Genomic DNA, 19697 nt, shown 5'->3' with positions numbered 1-19697 from the left:
ATTCTATATAACTCTGTAGATTACAAACAAAGGATTCTGTTTAAAATTCTTTAGAGATTCACGGAGTCCAACATAAAGATTCCTGATTTCAATAAGACCCACAGGGTCAGCAGTTACATCAGCAGAACTATTATGAGAATATCAACTAAAAAGAATATCATAGTCGGAATAATACAAATTATGATTCCTTGTCTCAAAAACTTCAAAACATAAAAAATATATATACATATATTATGAAAATCTGATGCTTAATACATTTCCGGAAATGTTTTTTGTAAAAAATTAAAAAAACAAATATTTTATTAGATTAAAGGAGGCAGGTTGGGCTTCATATATGACCGCGAAATTTTCAAAATTGGCCAAGATACAATTCACCTTTATACATTTACTGAACAAACTTATACAATGTTTATATTCATTTTATACAAAATCCAATGTCATTGTGATATTAAATGTACAAAGTGTGTGTGTGTGTGTGTGTGTGCGTGTGCGTGATTTTGGATATTAACTACAATAACTTACAACAAAAAAGAACAATTCTTTCCTTACAGATAAAAACGATTACATTGCATTTATCTTTCAAAGAAATGTTAGGCAAACTACAATTTCTACAAAATGAATAAAACAAAAGAAAAACAAAAATAAAATAAAAATTTTAATTTATTTGTACATTTTTCAGAACAGTTGGAATAAAATATTCAATAAAAGAATACACAAATAAAATTGTAAAATTAAAACATTTCATATGAAAAAAAACAAAAAAAACAACTCAAAATAAAATTAAAAACTCGAAGCAAATTTGAAATTAAAGAAAAAAATAATTGTTCATACTTAAGACAGCAGTCACACGATTTTTGTCACTAAAAATCAATCATAAAAAATGTATAAGCAATGAACAATATATACATGAATATATATATATATATATATATATATATATATATCTGTGCAAACACACAGTGAGTACAAGATGACCCTTTGAGATCAAGCAGTTTTTCCAGAACTTACTATTGAGGTTATTGACCATGTTTTTCAGTATGATAATGCTCCACCACACTTATTTCTTGTTGTCCAACAAAATGGTCCAACAAGCACTTACCAAACAGATGGATTGGTCATGCTAGGTAAAACGAACTATTTTGTGTGTTAAGCCACAAATTCAAACAACCTGTTTGTGAGACTTTTCCTTTTGCATAAAGGGCAAGTTTACGTAGCTCAATTACTCGCAACCCAGGATGGTCTGCAAGAATGCACCACTAAATCAGTATACTTGATCAATCTAGATGTTCTGCAGAAAGTCTGGACAGAAAGCTATTATCATATCGACGTTTGTCCAGTAAAGACTGGGACACTACCATGAGGTCGCATGTAACCAATATCGGATAAAACATTGATATTATGCAACTGTAGTTACTGATGTGTAAGAATATGATAATCAAGCCATCGGAAATCAAGGTGATTTTCTCTACTAACCTTGCCTATCAATATATATATCAATATATATATATATATATATATCATCTGGAGTTAAAATAAAGCCGTATTTAAAACAAAAATAAACTTCTCGTATAACTGTCCGATTAGTAGTTTTATAACAGTTCTTTTTTTAAGATGTATCCATCAAAATATATCATGTGAAGATTTAACAACTCAAAAATCTTAAAAATAAACTGATTAGAGAGAGAGACAGCGCAAGAGAGAGAGAGAGAGACAGAGAGAGAGCGCAAGAGAGAGAGAGAGGATACAGCATGATGCCCTTTGTTTAAGTGGAATAAAATTTAAGTCTTTGATTATTATTTAAAATTAAATTAATTAAAATTAAAATGGGTGTTAATTGTGCTGTGCCATATATATATATATATATATATATATATATATATATATATATATATATATATATACACACACACACACCATGAAAAATCAACTTTGTTGAAACAGAAAAGACCCAAATCAAGACAACAAACCTTGTCACACAAAGGGTTCACTATTCTTTCAGACGGAGCTTTATAACAAAACAAAAAATAATTTCTTTTTGAATTATATATTATTGGTTTCTTATATAGAATTTAATCCAATTTAAAAAAAAAAAATTTTTTTATCTTTATGATGTATGTACCCATCACAGAACAAAGATGTCATCTTCTAAAAATCATGTAAATTGACCAAGTAGCTTTATTTTGAACAAAGAAAATCAAATTTTATGAGTAAACAAAAATAGACTGTCTTTCATTGCCATCTTGTAAAAAAATTAAAAAAATAATTAAAACTTGCAAGATCAGCCTTGTAATGCTACCAATTTCACATTAATCACTTTAAATCATTTAAAAATGATTTTCTTTATGAAAATAAAACTGATCAATTTACACGACTTTTGGAATATGATATTTCCATTCTGTGATAGGTATGTACATCATAAAATTTTTCTGTATTTTTGTTATTTTTTAATTATGCTTAAATTTTAAATAAGGGCCTATTATTGTTATATATCCTTATGGCTGTGCCCGGATGTATGTAATTTGAAATTATAAATATTGCTCGGAATATAATTTCAAATTGCATACATCCTGCTACTCCTAAACCAGTGGCTAGCTCTGCTGTAGAGAAACATTTAATGAAGAATAAGGTGTGTGCCAAATGTTAGTGATGATGTGGTTTTGTATTCTTCTTTACTGCAGAGAGCACATCACATGAAAATATTAGAAGTTAAAGTTATTAATATGTGTGGGCCACCTTTGTGTAGGCAGAAAAAATATTTCACAACATTGAGTTGATGGGAATTTGCAGTTAAATATGTGTGTATGTGTGCAAATATAGAAATAATATCATAAGCAAAGAACAACCTACATAGAACAAGAAATGTGTGTGTGTGTGTGTGTGTGTGTGTGTGCAAAAAGAAACTTTCTACAATCTCATGAGGAAAAAACTCAACAGAAATAAATTAGTGATAGAAAAAATAGCGCAAATGAAACAGTAACATTCACAAAGACGATTAAATTAAAATTTTATAAATATCTGTTATTTTAAAAAGATTAAAAGAAAAAAATGGGTTCTTGTTCAGAATTCCATTCATATTAAAAACCAAAAATAAAGAAAAATCTGTATTATGTATACATTCGTGATGGAACGAAAATGTCATTTCCATTAAAATTATGAAAATTAATCAAGTAGTTTTTTTTTGTTTTTTTTTATTCAACTAAGAAAATCAAATTTTATGAGAAAACAAGTACACTTTGTCTGGCTCCACGATCAAAGGGAGGTAACTCAATTCGAACTTCCCAGGTTTTCTTTTTCCATGCGTTCAGTCTTGTAATAGCTCCGATTTATTACTAATCACTTAAAATTATAAAAATAATTTTCTATATAAAAAAGAAAATCTACTTGATCAACTTATGATTTTTGGAATATGGTCTTTCCGTTACATGACAGGTACATACATTATATTTTTCTGTAGTTTAATTTTTTAATATAAGGGCAATTCTGGACAATCACCAGAAAATTAAATGGGGGGGGGTAAAAATAAAGTTCCATTACTTTTTCTTCAGGAGATAATAGAAAGACTTTTAGAATAGTCTAGATAGTTTTCCTTTTAAAAGTTTTGTAGCTAAAGTACATTTTCATATAAATTTATTGACTTGCTTATAATAAACTTCGGATGACTTATATAACGGATGATTAGAGCTCATCTTGCTATTTAAAAAGATTGTGTAAAACTGAAGAACATGGAAAACGATTACATTTCAGAAAATATTTCAACACAATTTTCAAACTACAAAACGTTTAATAATTACTTGTTAACCACCACCAAGAGAACTTTCAGATTATTTCTATATTTTTAGCATAATTTTATAAATAAAACAGCATACTATAATCAGACATTTTATCGCGGTTATATAAATACAAAACCTCTAAGCATTATTTTCAACATTAAGACCAGCAATAAGGTTCTAAAAATGCAAACGATAATTGGAGTAGTTATCTCCCCTGAATTTACAATAGTCAAGAATTATGTACAGTCAATTACAGCAGTAGTAGAAAATGTTTCAAACTGTGGTAGCAATACTTATTGATACCAATGGTATTTGATGGAATGGTTGTTTTAGAAGCAGATGAAATTCTGCATGTGAAAAAAAAAATTCAAGTATATAATAAATAATACAAAGAAATCAATTTGGAATTCCAGTTTTTGTATAATTTAGATTTTCAGTTTTGACTAGCCATAGAAATTTTTTTTTAATCTTAAAAGGCTTTACCCATGTTGTTCAACATGGGTGTTTAAAATAACTAAGAATTCATGAAAACTTGTTTTTTTTTACAATCTCCCTACCAGAACAACAAAATAAAAATAAAAATAAAATAAAATAAAGATATGGGTATTTCAATATCTGTAAACTCTTAGAAACTCATTGCATTTCAATAAATTTTTATTTCATTCCTCGCTCAATAATAAAGACTAATGTGAATTTATTTGTATGTAAATATATTTTCATCCTGTCACACAAAAGTAAGAAAAACTTGTGCTTTTCTTAGCTCTGAAAACCGTTTCAAGCAAAAGAAATCAAATAGTAATTCAGACAACTATTTGAAATTAATTCAGAAATAAATCTTCCACTATAAATAAAAATTAGTTTGTTTTGCTTTTCTCAAAAAATAACTTATGCAGGGTGACCAAAAAAAAAAACAGAGGACATTCAATTTTTTTTCTGGGCATTTTACAGTCAATGGAGAAAAGAAGGCCAAAGACCCTAGTGTTTTGATGTGATATTTTGAATAATATAAACTAGTTATGATCAAAGTTTCATTTCATTCGAACAAAACACTAAGAAACGGGGCCTAATTAGAATTGAGGCCCGTTTTTTTTTGGGGGGGGGGGTCACCCTGTATATGTTAAATGAAATTACTGATCTAAGTCTATGATTTTTATATATTTTAATGATACATCCAGATAATGAGAACATTGGTGAAACAGTTTTGACAGCACTCGCTAGTTTTAAATTTTACAGGATAGCACTATAGATTTTCGCACATGTTCTTTGTGACTTTATAAAAAAAATGTACAAGGTAAAAAAATAATTCACATAAAAATTTTGTATTCCATAAATTACCAGATTTTTTAAATAAAATTGAATACATGTTCTTGCTTTCTTTTGATTTCTATCCAAGTCGGACATCTCTTTGTATGTAAAAAACTGGGTTATGAGTTGTTAGCCTTGCTTGTGATTTCTTTTATTTTTCCAAACAATTATAGAAGTAATATGTCATAATGTACAATACATGAACTGAACAATAATAATGACAGAAAATAGTTTTTACTTTTATTACGATTGTTTTTTTTATAAATCAAGTTTTTGTGTATATATCGTCTTACATCATATTAGACGCAATCTTACAAATATGTACTTTGAAAACAGAGTTATTAAACCTGATACAGTAAAATTGGACAAGAGAAAGAGAGTAGCAAATCTACTTGAAGTTCCCTAATGATGTCAGCTTAAACAGCTGAGAGGGAAGAAAGAATTAAATAACATCATAAAATCAATAAATATGTGAATAAAATTCACAAACTTTCATTCCTATCAAATGCAAGTTAATTTCTCATGTATGTTTGATCATCTAATAATAATCATATTGCTCATTTTCTGTACACAGTCTAAGTAATTGGTTGTAATAACTTATTATACATAATTGAACTATGTGTTCTATTCAATACTTGGGGATTCTTTTATTACTGTTCTACAATTACAATAAAAAATTGTATATGTGATACTGTTCAATGGATGAATTGAATAATAAATAATGAAGAACAGAAAAACTTGCATAGAATAATTGCATCATTATTTGTATAGTTTGTGTGTTATGTTTTACTTGTATCAAATATTGTACATGACATTTTGGAATAAACTAGCAATTTATATCACACATTAAGGCAATTTCATGTTCTCCTCCTTTTTTAAAAGATGTGATCACCAAATCAAGAAAAATTCAATGCAAAAAGTAATCATATTTTTTAATTTCATCTGATCATACTGGTGTGTCAAGCATGAAATTTGAACTAAAATACACTTTCTTGGCCTTCAGGTTAGGATCAAACTGTTTTATCTTAAGACGATAAAATGATAGCATGGGGTCTGCATTTATGCTGAACAACAAGAGAATGGAAATATGTCACTCCTACAAGGGTTTTCGACATAGATCACATTAATGAGATATATTCAAGCGAAATAAACCAGAGTATAAGGATGTTTTAACTTAAACAAAGGAGTTACAATAATATGTTGGGATTTACATTTGTGCCAGACATCCATAGAATTGAAACTCATGCAAAGATACAATTGTGGAATTCCCATAATATAGTCATACACACTATCTCAGATTTTTTAAATGCAACGTTATGAATTGCCTTAAATTTGGTGTGCTCTAACCCAAGAATTTGCTAGAGGTGAATTTTAATAACATCTAAAATGAAAAAAAATAAAATTCACAAAGCATAAAATGTGCTTTAGAATCTGTAACTGTCAGGTAAAAATTTAAATATAAAATTAAAATATTTAGAATTACTTCTTCAGAATTGAAATGCAGAGAGATTCTAAGGATTTTGACATGATAAAACTCTTGGATTATAGAAGAGCGATTGCAAAAGATCAAAGTTCTCATGTAAAATGTTTCCGTTTTTCAAAGACTGACTTTAGAGGAATTAAAGGTCATCTAAACCAAATCCTAGGACTGCAAACACAATACATTGGTGCAAATATAATATAGTACTATTCAAATAAGAAGGTTAAATAACTTTTTGAATGCTAATTAATAAATCAGCATTCAAAAGTTGCTCATTTTTATTTCAAGGAAGATTTCCATAGAATTACACGAAATGGAAGAATTATCTCCCTTTATATACAAACTATTTCTCTAAATAAAATCTATTCTCTTCTGAGAGGAGAAATCCTTCCAGATTAAGGCAATTTGTATTTTTTGTTAATACCCAGAGTAACACTTTCTGAGGAGCTGGTTTTCTCTCACATTAAAAACCAGACTTTGCCCTCATAAGTAAATAGGGAATTTTCTTGAAATAATTTTTTGGCATTCATAATTACAGGTTTTCAAGAGATTCATTTTTTTTCTAGATTGGTGGCTTCTCAGAGAAATATTGTTTAAGAGTAAATGAAATATTATAATCATCTTATGCTTATAAACTTTAATTATAGACAAAAATTGTTATCTGCCAATCTCCCACAGCTATAAAAAGGCAGTAACATGCTCATTTTTATTTATGATGAAAACATGCTACACGGTGTCTACATCTAAATCAAATATTAAGGTACATTTATGCTCCTAAATAAAAAATAAATAGTAAACAATCTAGAAAAGAACTAGAGATTCATTAATTTTTTTTGGTAATCTTAATTTTAAAAAATAAATTATTGAAAAAAAAAAACAAAAAAAAAAAAACAGTTGCAACATTAAAAAAAATATACATGGTAAAAATAAAATTGAAAATAACTTTTTCTGAAAGCACCCACTTGAAAAAAAAAAAAAATGAGAAATATTTACCAACAGAAGTTTGAATGACCAGAATTATTTAAAATAGAGAAAAAAATCTCATTTTGAATAGAGATTGTTCTATTAATATTTTTTTCCAAATGTCAGTTAATATATACGTGCATATGTATTATATGTATGCATATGTATATATATATATATAAAAAAAATATGGAATAATTTATAAAAGTAAAAAATTGTTTTTTGTTCATTTTTTCAAATAAAATAATTGATGTTGTGTTGATCAATATAACAATGTTTAATATAATTAAAAAAATTTCATCGGAAAGGTCTACAATTGAACCAAAGATTCCCTTGAAGATCATAATTTCATAGAGAAAAAAAACTTTTTTATTAACCCGATTTCAGATCTGTGATGATTAAATAATTTAAACAGACCATTTGTTTGTGTAAATGTATGATGTCAGGCACTAAAAAGTAGTTACGAAATTTATACTCAAATTTTTTTACAAATTGTACAAAATTTTTTAAAGATTAAATCTAGACTACCTTTGAATGTACAAAAAAAATAAAATAAAAAATAACCATGAATCCGGGTTTTGTTTTCTTTTTAATATCCATAAGGCAAGCTACAGTTGTTAAGAGAAAAAAAAAAAAATATATATATATATATTAGTAACTGAGAAACAAAGCTACTTTAGATTTAGGTAAACATGCCAGTCATTAATCATAAATGAACACTTATGTAGGTTTTATTAAAAAAGAAAAGATAAATCTTATTTAAAGAGAAGTCCAATTGATTTAGTTTTTTTGTTTTTAATATTTACTGTATACAGGACTTGGCAACTGAAAAAAAAAATAAATAAAGCAGAAAATAAATATCAGAAAAATACAAATGACTGATAGGATTCAATCTGGTAGGAGGTCTTATTTGAATCTGTGTCCTCAAAAGGACCCTTGTATTAGCAAAAGAGTATATTGAACCATTCAGCCACAAAGGTCACTTTTAACCTTGCTGAAATGCTGCATGTATCTTTTGGCTAATGAGGTTCAAATCCTGTTGGAGGTCTGCACCTTTTCATTTTTATATTTATTTCCGGTTTGATTTTACAGATTGCAGGTTGTTTTATACAGTAAATCTATTTTTAGAACGTTTCTTTCAATAAAATAATGCTGGATTTATTCATTCATAAAAATGTTATAAAATAAATATTGTTGAAAGAAAGACTTCATAACAATTCTTTATTTTTCTATTTATCGCAATTTTAGAAAAAAAACAGTACAGGAAACTTCCAAAATTGACAATGTGTCAATTCATTTATCTCTGTGGTTTGCATAAATGAAGCTATGTTGCTAACACACACACACAACAAAATATAAGACAAAATCACATAATACAACATTATTAAATCAATGTTTTTATAGATACTTTAGATTTCATACTTATGTCAATCTCTCTCTCACACACACAAATACATATATATATTATTGATTAAGTTCAAGCATAATGCTAACATGAACTAAAAAAAAAATGTCAAATCTACAAAAATCACTTTTGAATTGTTTTATTACATATTCAAAATAGCCAATATGGTGGCTGTGAAAAATTTGAAAAAAGTCATTTGAAAACAATGAACTGTCATTTTCAAAGTAATTTTCTTGCCACCTTTGCCTATAATTTTTTTTTAAATATATTTTGTCAAAATAATTTATTTCTAAATTCTAAATGTATTGTAAATTCTAATTTCAGAGATAATAAAAAGTGCATTTCTATTTTCATTACTAAACAAAACTATCCTAAAAAGGGTCTTATTGAAAAACTATTTTATTTAGTTAAAAAAAAAAAAAAAAGCAAAACCACAATTTACTTGATAAAGTAGTTTTATAGATTAAACACTGAATTACAAAATATATTTAAGAAATTTTTTTTTTTCATTTTTTTGTTATTAACAAAATGATGACACCCAAAAAATGTTTTTTTAAAGTTGTTGAGATGCAGTACCTGCATAAATTAGCCATAAATTCTGGCAAGAATTAAAGAGTATTGTCAAATATTATAGTTCCGTTTTTTGGTGAGAGGAGTAGAGGCCCATAAATCAAAAAAAAAAAAAAAAAACTAGGAAATTATTCACAGTGAAATGGTTTTCGTAAAATGCAGATGAAACAAGGCTGGCAAAACAAAAAAAAACATGGTATATAAATGAATCAAAAAGGGAGATAACTCAGTTTTACCATTTTATTTTTACTTTAAAAATTAAAAATACAAAGGTAATACTTGATAAAATAATATATTCTCTTTGATTATTGTTACCTATGGGTTAACTTACTATCCCTTAAAAAAATAGTAAAAGTTGAAATTATCTCCCTTCATTTATCGATCAAGTTTGTTTTCCTGCACACAGTTTTAGTCTGTGTTTCACGTAAATTTCTGACCAATCAAAAGATAAAATCTTTCTTTTCTTTTTTTTCTTTTTGATGCGCCACTATTCCTAGTAAAAAACTTTTCAAATTTTAAATGTTCTAAAAGAGAAACTATTGAATATAGAAAAGCACAATTCAACTATGATCTGAAGGTCTTTCAATCAGAAGAACAAACGTCGCTTACTTGAAAGCTAACTCACACACACAAACAAATCATTATAGTAAAAAGCTTAGTAGTTTCACAGAAAAATCAAACAACTAAATTCAAAGTGAAAAGGTTTCAGAAGTTTTAAGAATACCTTAAGATTTCTATCCAGTCATGGTTGTCTGAATGAGAATAATCTAACTGAATTCGTAATTTTAAACGAAACTTTATTTAATTAAATAAAAGGTTTCATTTAAAATTACATACAAATCCAAGTTTAATATAAAGACTCCTAAGTTCGACAGGATGAACCTGAAAAAAGGTTGCAGGTTACATCGACTGAAACGTTTGAGAGAACATCAAAGATGAGAATAGTTCAAATAATCTAAAGAAATAACGTCTATATAAGAATCGTTTTTTTTTTGTTTAATATATCTAATATTGTTAGACAACATTTGCCTTCACAATTGACATTCTAATGAAACTATTTAAAAAAAAAAAAATAATTATGTGACAATTTTAAACATTTTTATTGAATTCATGTAACGATCAAATCATACCATGAGTAATTCAATTAAACTTCACAAAAATCCAATTTTTAAGAAAAAAAAACGGAAGAAACCGGCATGCAACAACTGTTTAAGAAAATATACCTGCTTGTCTAGAACCCTCCACTCTTATGAAAAAAAAAAAAAAAAAAAAAATTATACTTGTGACAAAAAGAGAATATGTACACCAAAAATCACATCAATTAGTTATGTTTTTTTTTTATAAAGAAAAGCATTTTTAATTGAATTTGAGTTTTTCCAATGCTCCCTATATCCATGTTAAGAATGGTTTTCTAAGGTCTCAATTTGAAGTTATTTGCCTTGCTCCTTCAGCTTTTTTTCAAGATGGCATTGCAAGATAATCACTTTTTGTTTAGCCATAAACTTTGATTTTCTTATTTAAAAATAAAACTACTTGATCAATTTACGTAATTTTTAGTGTACGATATTTCTTTTTGACATCTTTCATTTTTGTTTTTTCATGTAGGAAATTCTAGACAAGAACCAAAAAATATATCATTCATACTATGTCTATTCTGTCAGTAAAAGAAAAAAAAATAAACACTGAAAGTATTTATGGGATTTAAATTTCAACATTTCATAAAACATATCAACTTTATTGTAAAACTGCTTTTAATGACATACCTTCTCTGACCTATCTTTTCATTTTTGACAAGTTTTACAACGGAAAAATGAAGATGGCAGTCAATAAGTGAAACCAAAAAATAAAATATTACACCTTGTAGATGCAGCTAGTTTTGTTCCTGGATGTAATTTTACAATTACATAAATAAAAAAAGAATTCATTCATATATAAAAGTTATGAATTCGTCTGGCTGAAATTTTTTTGGGAAACATGTTTTTCAGCAAGTGACAATATTCACTATTATGAACAAAAAACATAATTTGAATATTTTTCAAGTTTTTATTTTTATATCTTAACAAAATAAAAAAGATAAAAGAAAAAAACAGCAATATATAATTTTGTTTATTTTCCATTTTCCTCCTGTTTGTATAAAAATACCTTATAAAAATAGAACAAAATGGCTAGAAATTGTTTCACCAAAATCTCTCAACAATAAAAAATTTGGAAGAAAAAAGCTAAATTTATAAAATAATGTATTTTTCTTCATTTTCAATATTTATCAATTCAAATTTAGTTAAAGCAAAATTTGTTAAATATAAACTTTAAAAAAAAAAGAAAATGTTAAATATTTTTGGGTAAATATTTTTGGTTTTAGGGGAATTAAGAAAATATTAAAAATGAGAAATACAACTTAGCACTATTTCCAAACATCTTATCACACAAAACTATCAAATTCAATACTTTTGACAAAAATTATGTTTAATAAATTCGTTTAAATGACTTGTCAACAATAGCTGGAAATGATACACACATAACTTTATTGTTTACATTTGCATTTACACGCTTTGCCCAAACAGTGCAAATATGGCCATGGGTATAGAACGGCCATTTTTTAAAAAAACTAATTGGAAAAACGTGGAAAACCAAATGCAAACAATAAGAAGCCATATTGCATCATTTCCAGCTGGTATGAAGACCATAGTAAATTTTTTATATCAAATTAAAATTTTTTGTAAAAAACAAAAAAAAAGAAACACTAATTTTAATGTTGTGATAAGATACTTTGAAATGATGCAGAGTAATATATTTTAAGATTCCCTTAAAGTTAATATTAACCCTTTTTTTTTTTTTTTTTTTTAAATCAATCAAGGCATACACCATTACCAACATTACCTCAAAAATCTACATTTTTGAGATTAGACAAAAAAAAAAAAATTAAAATACAACAAAAATTAAATAACTTTGAAAAATAAGTCGAGCTTCGGAATAGAGACAGCATTTTTTTATACATAGTGGTGAGGTATAAGAAAGCGTTTTGCTTATGTTTTGTTTTGTTCTCTTTATGCAAATTATTCTCAATCATCTATATAAAGAAAAGCCAATTGGATTATTGAGGTTCGACATAAATAGAATTGCAATATTTGATTTTGACTAGCTAGTCATTTACTTGAATTTTAGTGGGGTTTTTTTATACATACATTTTTACATTACAGAAATTCCAATCTATTTCCTCAGTTACATATTCTATCCGGTCTTATAATTTCATATTTCTTTTTGATTTTGTATTAAATATATCAGTTATCTTAGTGAAATTCCCTGTTATTTCTGCAATACTTTGAAAACAAGCCTAAAATCTTTCTACATTTTATTTTTAATTTTTTTTTTTTTAATTTTTACTTTCTTTGAATTGAGCAACTTTTTTTTTTTTATTATTCATTTTTTTATTACATAAAAGAAAGTTTTTTTCTTGGTTTTGACAAAGTTTTAATGATTTTAATTACAGCTTTAAAATTATGAGAGATCACTCATTACTTTCAAATTACTATTATTAAATAATCCTTAAAAAAAAAAAAAAAAAAAAAAAAAACAATCATGCTTTGGCATGTAAAAATTTTTTTGGTTTAAATAATTTGGTTGTGTATGGTCAGGCCCCATGAAACCTGGCCTCCTTAAGCATAAAAAAGCTGATTTATTTACATTGCATTAAAAAAAATAATAATAATAATAATTTAATATTTCTAACATTGTTGAATTCCATTGTATTTATAAATTGTAACAATTCAGACACAAAAATAAAATACAATGCAAATTTTTACCGTTTTATGAACTTGGATTTTGTTTTGTGGTCGATTTTCGGCTGCCAACATAACTTGTTACTGGTCTTTACAGATACCCTATTGATAGCCATGGGAGATGGTATGTACAAGCTCTAGAATTTTCGCCCAACACACATATGCATGCCCATTACATGTAGACCACATTTAAAAAAAGCAAGCAATCGTATCGGAGAAAAGATATTTTCCTATATTGAGGGGAGAGTGTCCTTTCACCAAATATACCTTCATTGTAAAACAGTCATTTACTTTATAGTAATTTGTAATCATTCTTCGTTCATACTACATTCTGAAATGTCAAATACACCGGCTATAAAGTAAGTGCCCATATGACAAAGTAAATATTTTATTTTCATAAATATTTCGACAATTGTGCTGGGCAACAATAACGAAGTTTTCTTAATCATAAAAAAAATAACAAGCTATGCGGTCGCTATTCCGAAACTTTAACCAAAAATTAAACTGAAATTATTTTTCATTTTTTTTTTTATCATCAAAATTCGCTTTTCTGAACTTATTTAAAGTGTAAAATGAAAATAATTCGGATTTTTTTTTCTTTTTATATTTTTTCCGCAATATAAACTCAAACAGCAAAACAAAAAATATAATTTTTAAAGTTATTTTCTAAAATTGAAAGGTGCGGTCGAAAAATTTTTTTTTGCTTTTTTTTTTCGATTTAAAAGCACAAATGAACCTTCTGCTTTAAAAAACACTTGACAGTTTAATGGCTTTAAAATCATTTTCGAATATCCAAACCTAAACACTGAATCCAGAAACTTTGCTCTCATTGAGATGTAATCAAACAGTGATGAAAGTTATTTCAGAATTTGTATTACTGTACTTTTTCGAATCTATGTGTACAGTCTGTACACATAGATTCGAAAAAGTTGTCAAAAAACAAATATATAACAAATAAATGTTATCAAAGGCAAGATAAGTTACTTTTCTACCAAACTGGATATATTTTTCGTGTTTTTATTCAATTTAACATGTTTATTCAGCTCGAAAACCATACAGTGTTTACCGATGTATTGGAACATTCAAGATGGCGTCTTATTCTCTCTTTAACACGGTAAGTGTGGGAAAAGATGTTATAAATAAAAAACCGGATAAAATACTGTTAAAAACTCGCTCAATATATGTTACCGTGACATAGGTTGACATATATTCGGCGAGTTTTTAATAGTATTTGTATAGTTTTTTTATTTATAACACCTTTTTCCATACTTACGGTGTTAAAGAGGGTGTGAGACGCCATCTTGAATTTTCGAATACATCGCCGACATCGGTAAACACTGTATGGTTTTCGAGCTGATTAAATATGTTAAATTGAATAAAAACACGAAAAATATATCCAGTTTGGTAGAAAAGTAACTTATCTTGCCTTTAATAACATTTATTTGTTATATATTTGTTTTTTGACAACTTTTTCGAATCTATGTGTACAGTAATACAAACCCCCGAAGCCAGTATCCCCCCCCCCCTGTCACGAATATCTATGATCATTCATTGACCATGTCTATTATTGATCAACGATTAAAGGTTACAATTAGGTACAGGAGTTCATTTCCGGTTCCTGCTACGCAAACGGCTACACGGTGACAAGGTAAAAAGTGTTCCTCGGGATAATTTACGTACAAATCAAATGTTTTTAATTGAATTTTTATGGTATCTTTTGATTATTAAATTAAAGCCTTATCGCCATATTAAGAATGGTTTTCTAAATAGTGATGCTATTATTTAAAAAGTCATTTTTATTTTTACTATTCTGTACATTAATGTAACAATTTAACTATTTTTGTTAAATTGGTGGGTAAAAATTCAATTACTTTTTTTATTTACAAATTCTTTTTTTTTTAAATGATAGTTTATAATTATATTTAAAATATTTCACGAGTTTCACCATAATTTCACGTTAGCCGAGACGAAGATAATCAGAAGATACACTTTCTGCACCACTGCATTGCAGTGCAATACCTAATCGTAACTTTAACCGAAATTGCTTTACCGCCCTTTGTAAGAGTTTTTGTTTGGCGAGGGGGTTTACCACAAGGACTTAGAGTAAGCAAAAATTTAATCATGTTAGTCTTACGGTACGCCACATAAAAAAAAATTAAAAAAAAAAAAAAACTTAACAGTTTCAGCACGTAAAAAGTACACAGGTCCGTAGATAATTAAATCTTACTGCGTTTAGCATAAGTTATTTGGATACTAGTGCAGAGAGTGATCCAGACGTAAATAACGTTATTATTTAAAAAGCCATTCTGGTAAATTTATACAAATACCGTGACAGCGAATTAGTAGAAAAAAATGTACCCTAACCCTAACCCAGTTTTCAGATTCGTGTTCAGCACACCGAAACGTAACAGAATACTACGTAAAAGTAGTTACTAATTCGCTGTCACGGTGTTTGTATAATAATACCGCCATTCTTAACATGAGGAAGAGAGGGTGTTTTGTACCTATTCTATACTTCAACTTTACAATTGAATAAAAAAAAAACATTAAATTTGGAAATACGATTTAAAAAATAGCGCGGCGTTATTTGTTATATTTTCAGTTGGAGGTACGATTTCTTAACTATATTGCAATTTTATCCGACGCAAATTATTAGTTTGCAAGCTTTTTACATTTTAAAATTACTTTTTTATGTCTTTTTCAGTCTATAGTCCTTACAACCATGTTATGAACACTAAAACAAAAACATTTCATTGGAAACGGGAGTGATTCTATAACAATTTAATTCTAGTATTAAGTCTATATACGAAAAAAGTATTAGAAGTCATGTCACGTGGGCTAAAATTAAAAATAAATTATTTAAATTATATAAAAAAAGAAAAATATTTTAAATAAAATAATGCACTTATGCAGAATAAGGACCGCTATTTTTAAATAGAATTTTCAAGTTAAATTCAATTTGTACATCTTTTATTTACCTAATTGTTAGGTGAAAGTACAAAATACTTACAAAACCTTCCTATGTTAAGAATGGGTTTTTAACTAATATCGTTATTTTGATACGGTCCGTATTCTGCAAAACTGAAAAAAAAAAAAAAAAAAGTATTTGACCGCGTCGCGATTCTAGAAAATAACCTGCATAAAAGATTTTAAAAAATAAAATATTTTTTTGTTCTTCACTTTAGGTACGGGCTTGAAACCCAAATTTTTCTGGCTGGTAGAAATATTTTTCAATACATTTCACAATATCCTGGAGCTCTTTTAAAACGCCGTCTCTGTCGAGGCCTCTGTTCGGATTGGGGCAATGTTCGGTGTAGTATTTAATTTTAGGTTCGGTGCCACTGGTTCGCAGGGTGGCCACACAACCGCATTCGAAGGTAAAGGTAATCATCTGACTGGATTTACTGGTTGGTAACAGGGGTTGTCCACCGACAACACTGCTATCATATCCTTTATTTAAGTCCCTTACATGGCTGATAGCGTAGGGGCCACAGCTTCTCGGATAATTGTCTGTGCCGTTGTAGTTGCACAATTCCTCAAACATTCTTTCGGTGGCCGAAGGATCGTGGCTTATGTAGTAAGAGTTGATGGAGAGATAGTAGCCGTAGGTCTTGTAGATCTCCTCCAGCTGAGATGACAGGGTGTGACCCTCACCATTTAACCAGGTTGCCATTTCGGCCATCACTGCAGCCGCACTGACACCATCCTTATCCAAAACTTTGTCGCCGCACATAAAACCGATCGCTTCCTCGAAAGCAAATAAAACCCGCTTTCCTTCCTCCATGAGCGCAGAAGTTCGGTTCCCCATCCATTTAAATCCGGTGAGGGTTTCGATAAAATTAAAATTCTCCTTGATAGCGATGGCCTGGAGTATTTTAGAAGATACGGTGCTCGACAACATGTAAAGATCGGTGGTCGGAAATTCTGGGTTAGATTTTGTAAAACTATAAAAAAGCCACCATCCGAATAATGCCCCAAGCTCGTTGCCGGTGAAGATTTTCCAGTGGCCATTAACTTTTTCGGCTACGGCCAATCTGTCGGCATCGGGGTCATTAGCTAGAATAATCGTACTTCCATGGGCATCTGCCGTCTCCATAGACAACTTAAGGGCGCCTTCGCCTTCTTCAGGATTTGGGTATTTTACGGTAGGGAAATCCGGGTTCGCCTCAACTTGTTCTTTAACGGGGATAGGTGGGCTGAAACCGAATTCTTCCATCGCTCTCACGGTATACGGATAACCGACGCCATGCATAGCAGTATAAGTAAATCTCAATGGCGATGATTGGTTTAATTCTTTTTGATAACATAGACTTTGCAGGTCTTTGTTATACGCTTCGAGAATTTCTTCATAAGGGTCTTTAACGAGGGGGTTGTCATGAAGAATATCGGTGTTCCACGAAGTCTCCCATGGAGTAAGATTGTTATTTATGGATTCGGCCAGATGTTTATCCAACGGAGAAGCAATCTGCGCTCCATTATACCAATAAACTTTATATCCGTTATCCTCTTTGGGGTTGTGGGATGCTGTGACCATGATACCACACTGACAACCATAGTGGGTGACAGCGTAAGGAACGTAAGGCGTTGCGTTTATTTTAGAATACAAATAAACAGGAACCTCGGCGTTGAGAAACACGGTCGCTGTTAACTCGGCGAATCTATGACTATTATATCGGCCGTCATAACCGATTACAACGCCGGACTTTTTTAGTTCTTCGTTCCGGGTGGCTTCCAGGTGGCGTAATATACCCTGGGTGGCTTGGATAACCGTGACATCGTTCATGTAAGCAGAACCGGCCCCCATACGCGCACGTAGCCCAGCAGTTCCAAAGCTGATCCGTTTCAACAGACGTTTCTTCAGTTCGCCTATATCATTGTCTTTGACTAAACCGATTATTTCCGCATTTGTGGTCTCGTTCTTGTCCCAAGACAACCATTGTTCGATGCAGGCATCGAGCTCGACATTGCCAGTTCTTTCTGTAGCCATTGTCAACAAATTAAGTGAAGAGAATCGGAAAACGTAGCACGTTTTGTTTTGTTTTTTTCTTTATCTCTGATAACGCCTCCTAGCGACAAAAAGTTGACCTTATAAACTACGGATGAACAAAAGCGCAACAAAACACACATTTATCTTAAACATGCTTTCAATAAGCGTATTCACGTTTTTCATAATCTATCTATTGTGTGTGTGTGTGTGTGTGTGTGTATTGTATAATATATATATATATATATATATATATATATATATATATATATATATATATATATATATATATATATATATATATATATGAGAGAGAGGTGCTATTTGTTTTTGTTTTTGCGATACGTGTTGAATGGATTCAGTTATTTACGAAAGTGCATTTTTACGTAAATGCGAGTTGAGAATAATTTTCCCTTGAACCAATTTGGTAAGATACCCCCATATGAGGAGCAGAGCAGCGGCATATATATATATTTTTTTTTTAAATATAATTATTCATTGACACGTGTTTCGTCGTCTACGACTCATCAGAGTGGCTGAATATATATATATATATATATATATATATATATATATATATATATATATATATTATATGAAAACGAATAAAGAAAAGTTATAAGCTTTTATACTTTTCGTATTCTTTTTTATTCATATATATATATATATATATATATATATATATATATATATATATATATATATATAATTTCCGCAAAATAATTATTTAATTCGGGTTTGTATTACTGTATACATAGATTCGAGAAAGTTGTCAAAAAAACAAATATATAAAAAATAAATGTTATCAAAGGCAAGATAAATTACTTTTCTACCTAACTGGATATGCTTTAGTGTGTTTATTTAATATAACATGTTTATTCAGCTCGAAAAACATACAGTATTTACCGATGCATTGGAAAATTTAATATGCCGCCCGGGCGACTCTCTCTTTGACACGGTAAGTTTGGGAAAAGCACTTGAAAATTTAAAAAAAAAAAACTAGAAAAAAATGCTGTTAAAAACTCGCTCAATATATGTTACCGTGACATTCGGTGGGTTTTTTCACAGTATTTTTTATATATTTTTTTTTATTTTTAAGTCCTTTCCCCAAACTTACCGTGTCAAAGTCGGGCGCTATTTTAATTTTCCAATACATATCGGTAAACACTGTATGTTTTTCGAGCTGAATAAACATGCTACATTAAATAAAAACACTAAAAACATATCCAGTTAGGTAGAAAAGTAACTTATATTGCCTTTGATAACAGTTATTTACTATATATTTGTTTTTTGACAATTTTTTCGAATCTCTGTGTACAGTAATACAAACCCCTTAATTCTTTACAAAATTGATTTAATATAAATATTTTATTTCGGATTTTCCTTGAAATCTAATCTCCACCTTTAAAAAGAAATATATTTCATTAGTATAAGATATTTGATA

At 28.7% G+C, this 19697-nt stretch overlaps 1 protein-coding gene across 1 annotated transcript; it reads right to left on the bottom strand.

Moving 5' to 3' along the window:
* Positions 1-642: 642 nt before the first annotated feature.
* Positions 643-18361, bottom strand: LOC145296036 (glucose 1,6-bisphosphate synthase-like). The gene has a single exon (XM_080142081.1). The coding sequence runs from the start codon at positions 18254-18256 to the stop codon at positions 16451-16453; it is 1806 nt and encodes a 601-aa protein (XP_079998207.1). The 5' UTR covers positions 18257-18361; the 3' UTR covers positions 643-16450.
* Positions 18362-19697: the final 1336 nt, after the last annotated feature.

This window comes from Euprymna scolopes, chromosome 16, assembly GCF_053919585.1.
Source record: "Euprymna scolopes isolate OS-2025 chromosome 16, ASM5391958v1, whole genome shotgun sequence".
Classification (NCBI taxonomy): domain Eukaryota; kingdom Metazoa; phylum Mollusca; class Cephalopoda; order Sepiida; family Sepiolidae; genus Euprymna; species Euprymna scolopes.
The sequence above is the reverse complement of the archived record's forward strand: the minus strand, read 5'-3'. Positions and strand labels throughout refer to the sequence as shown.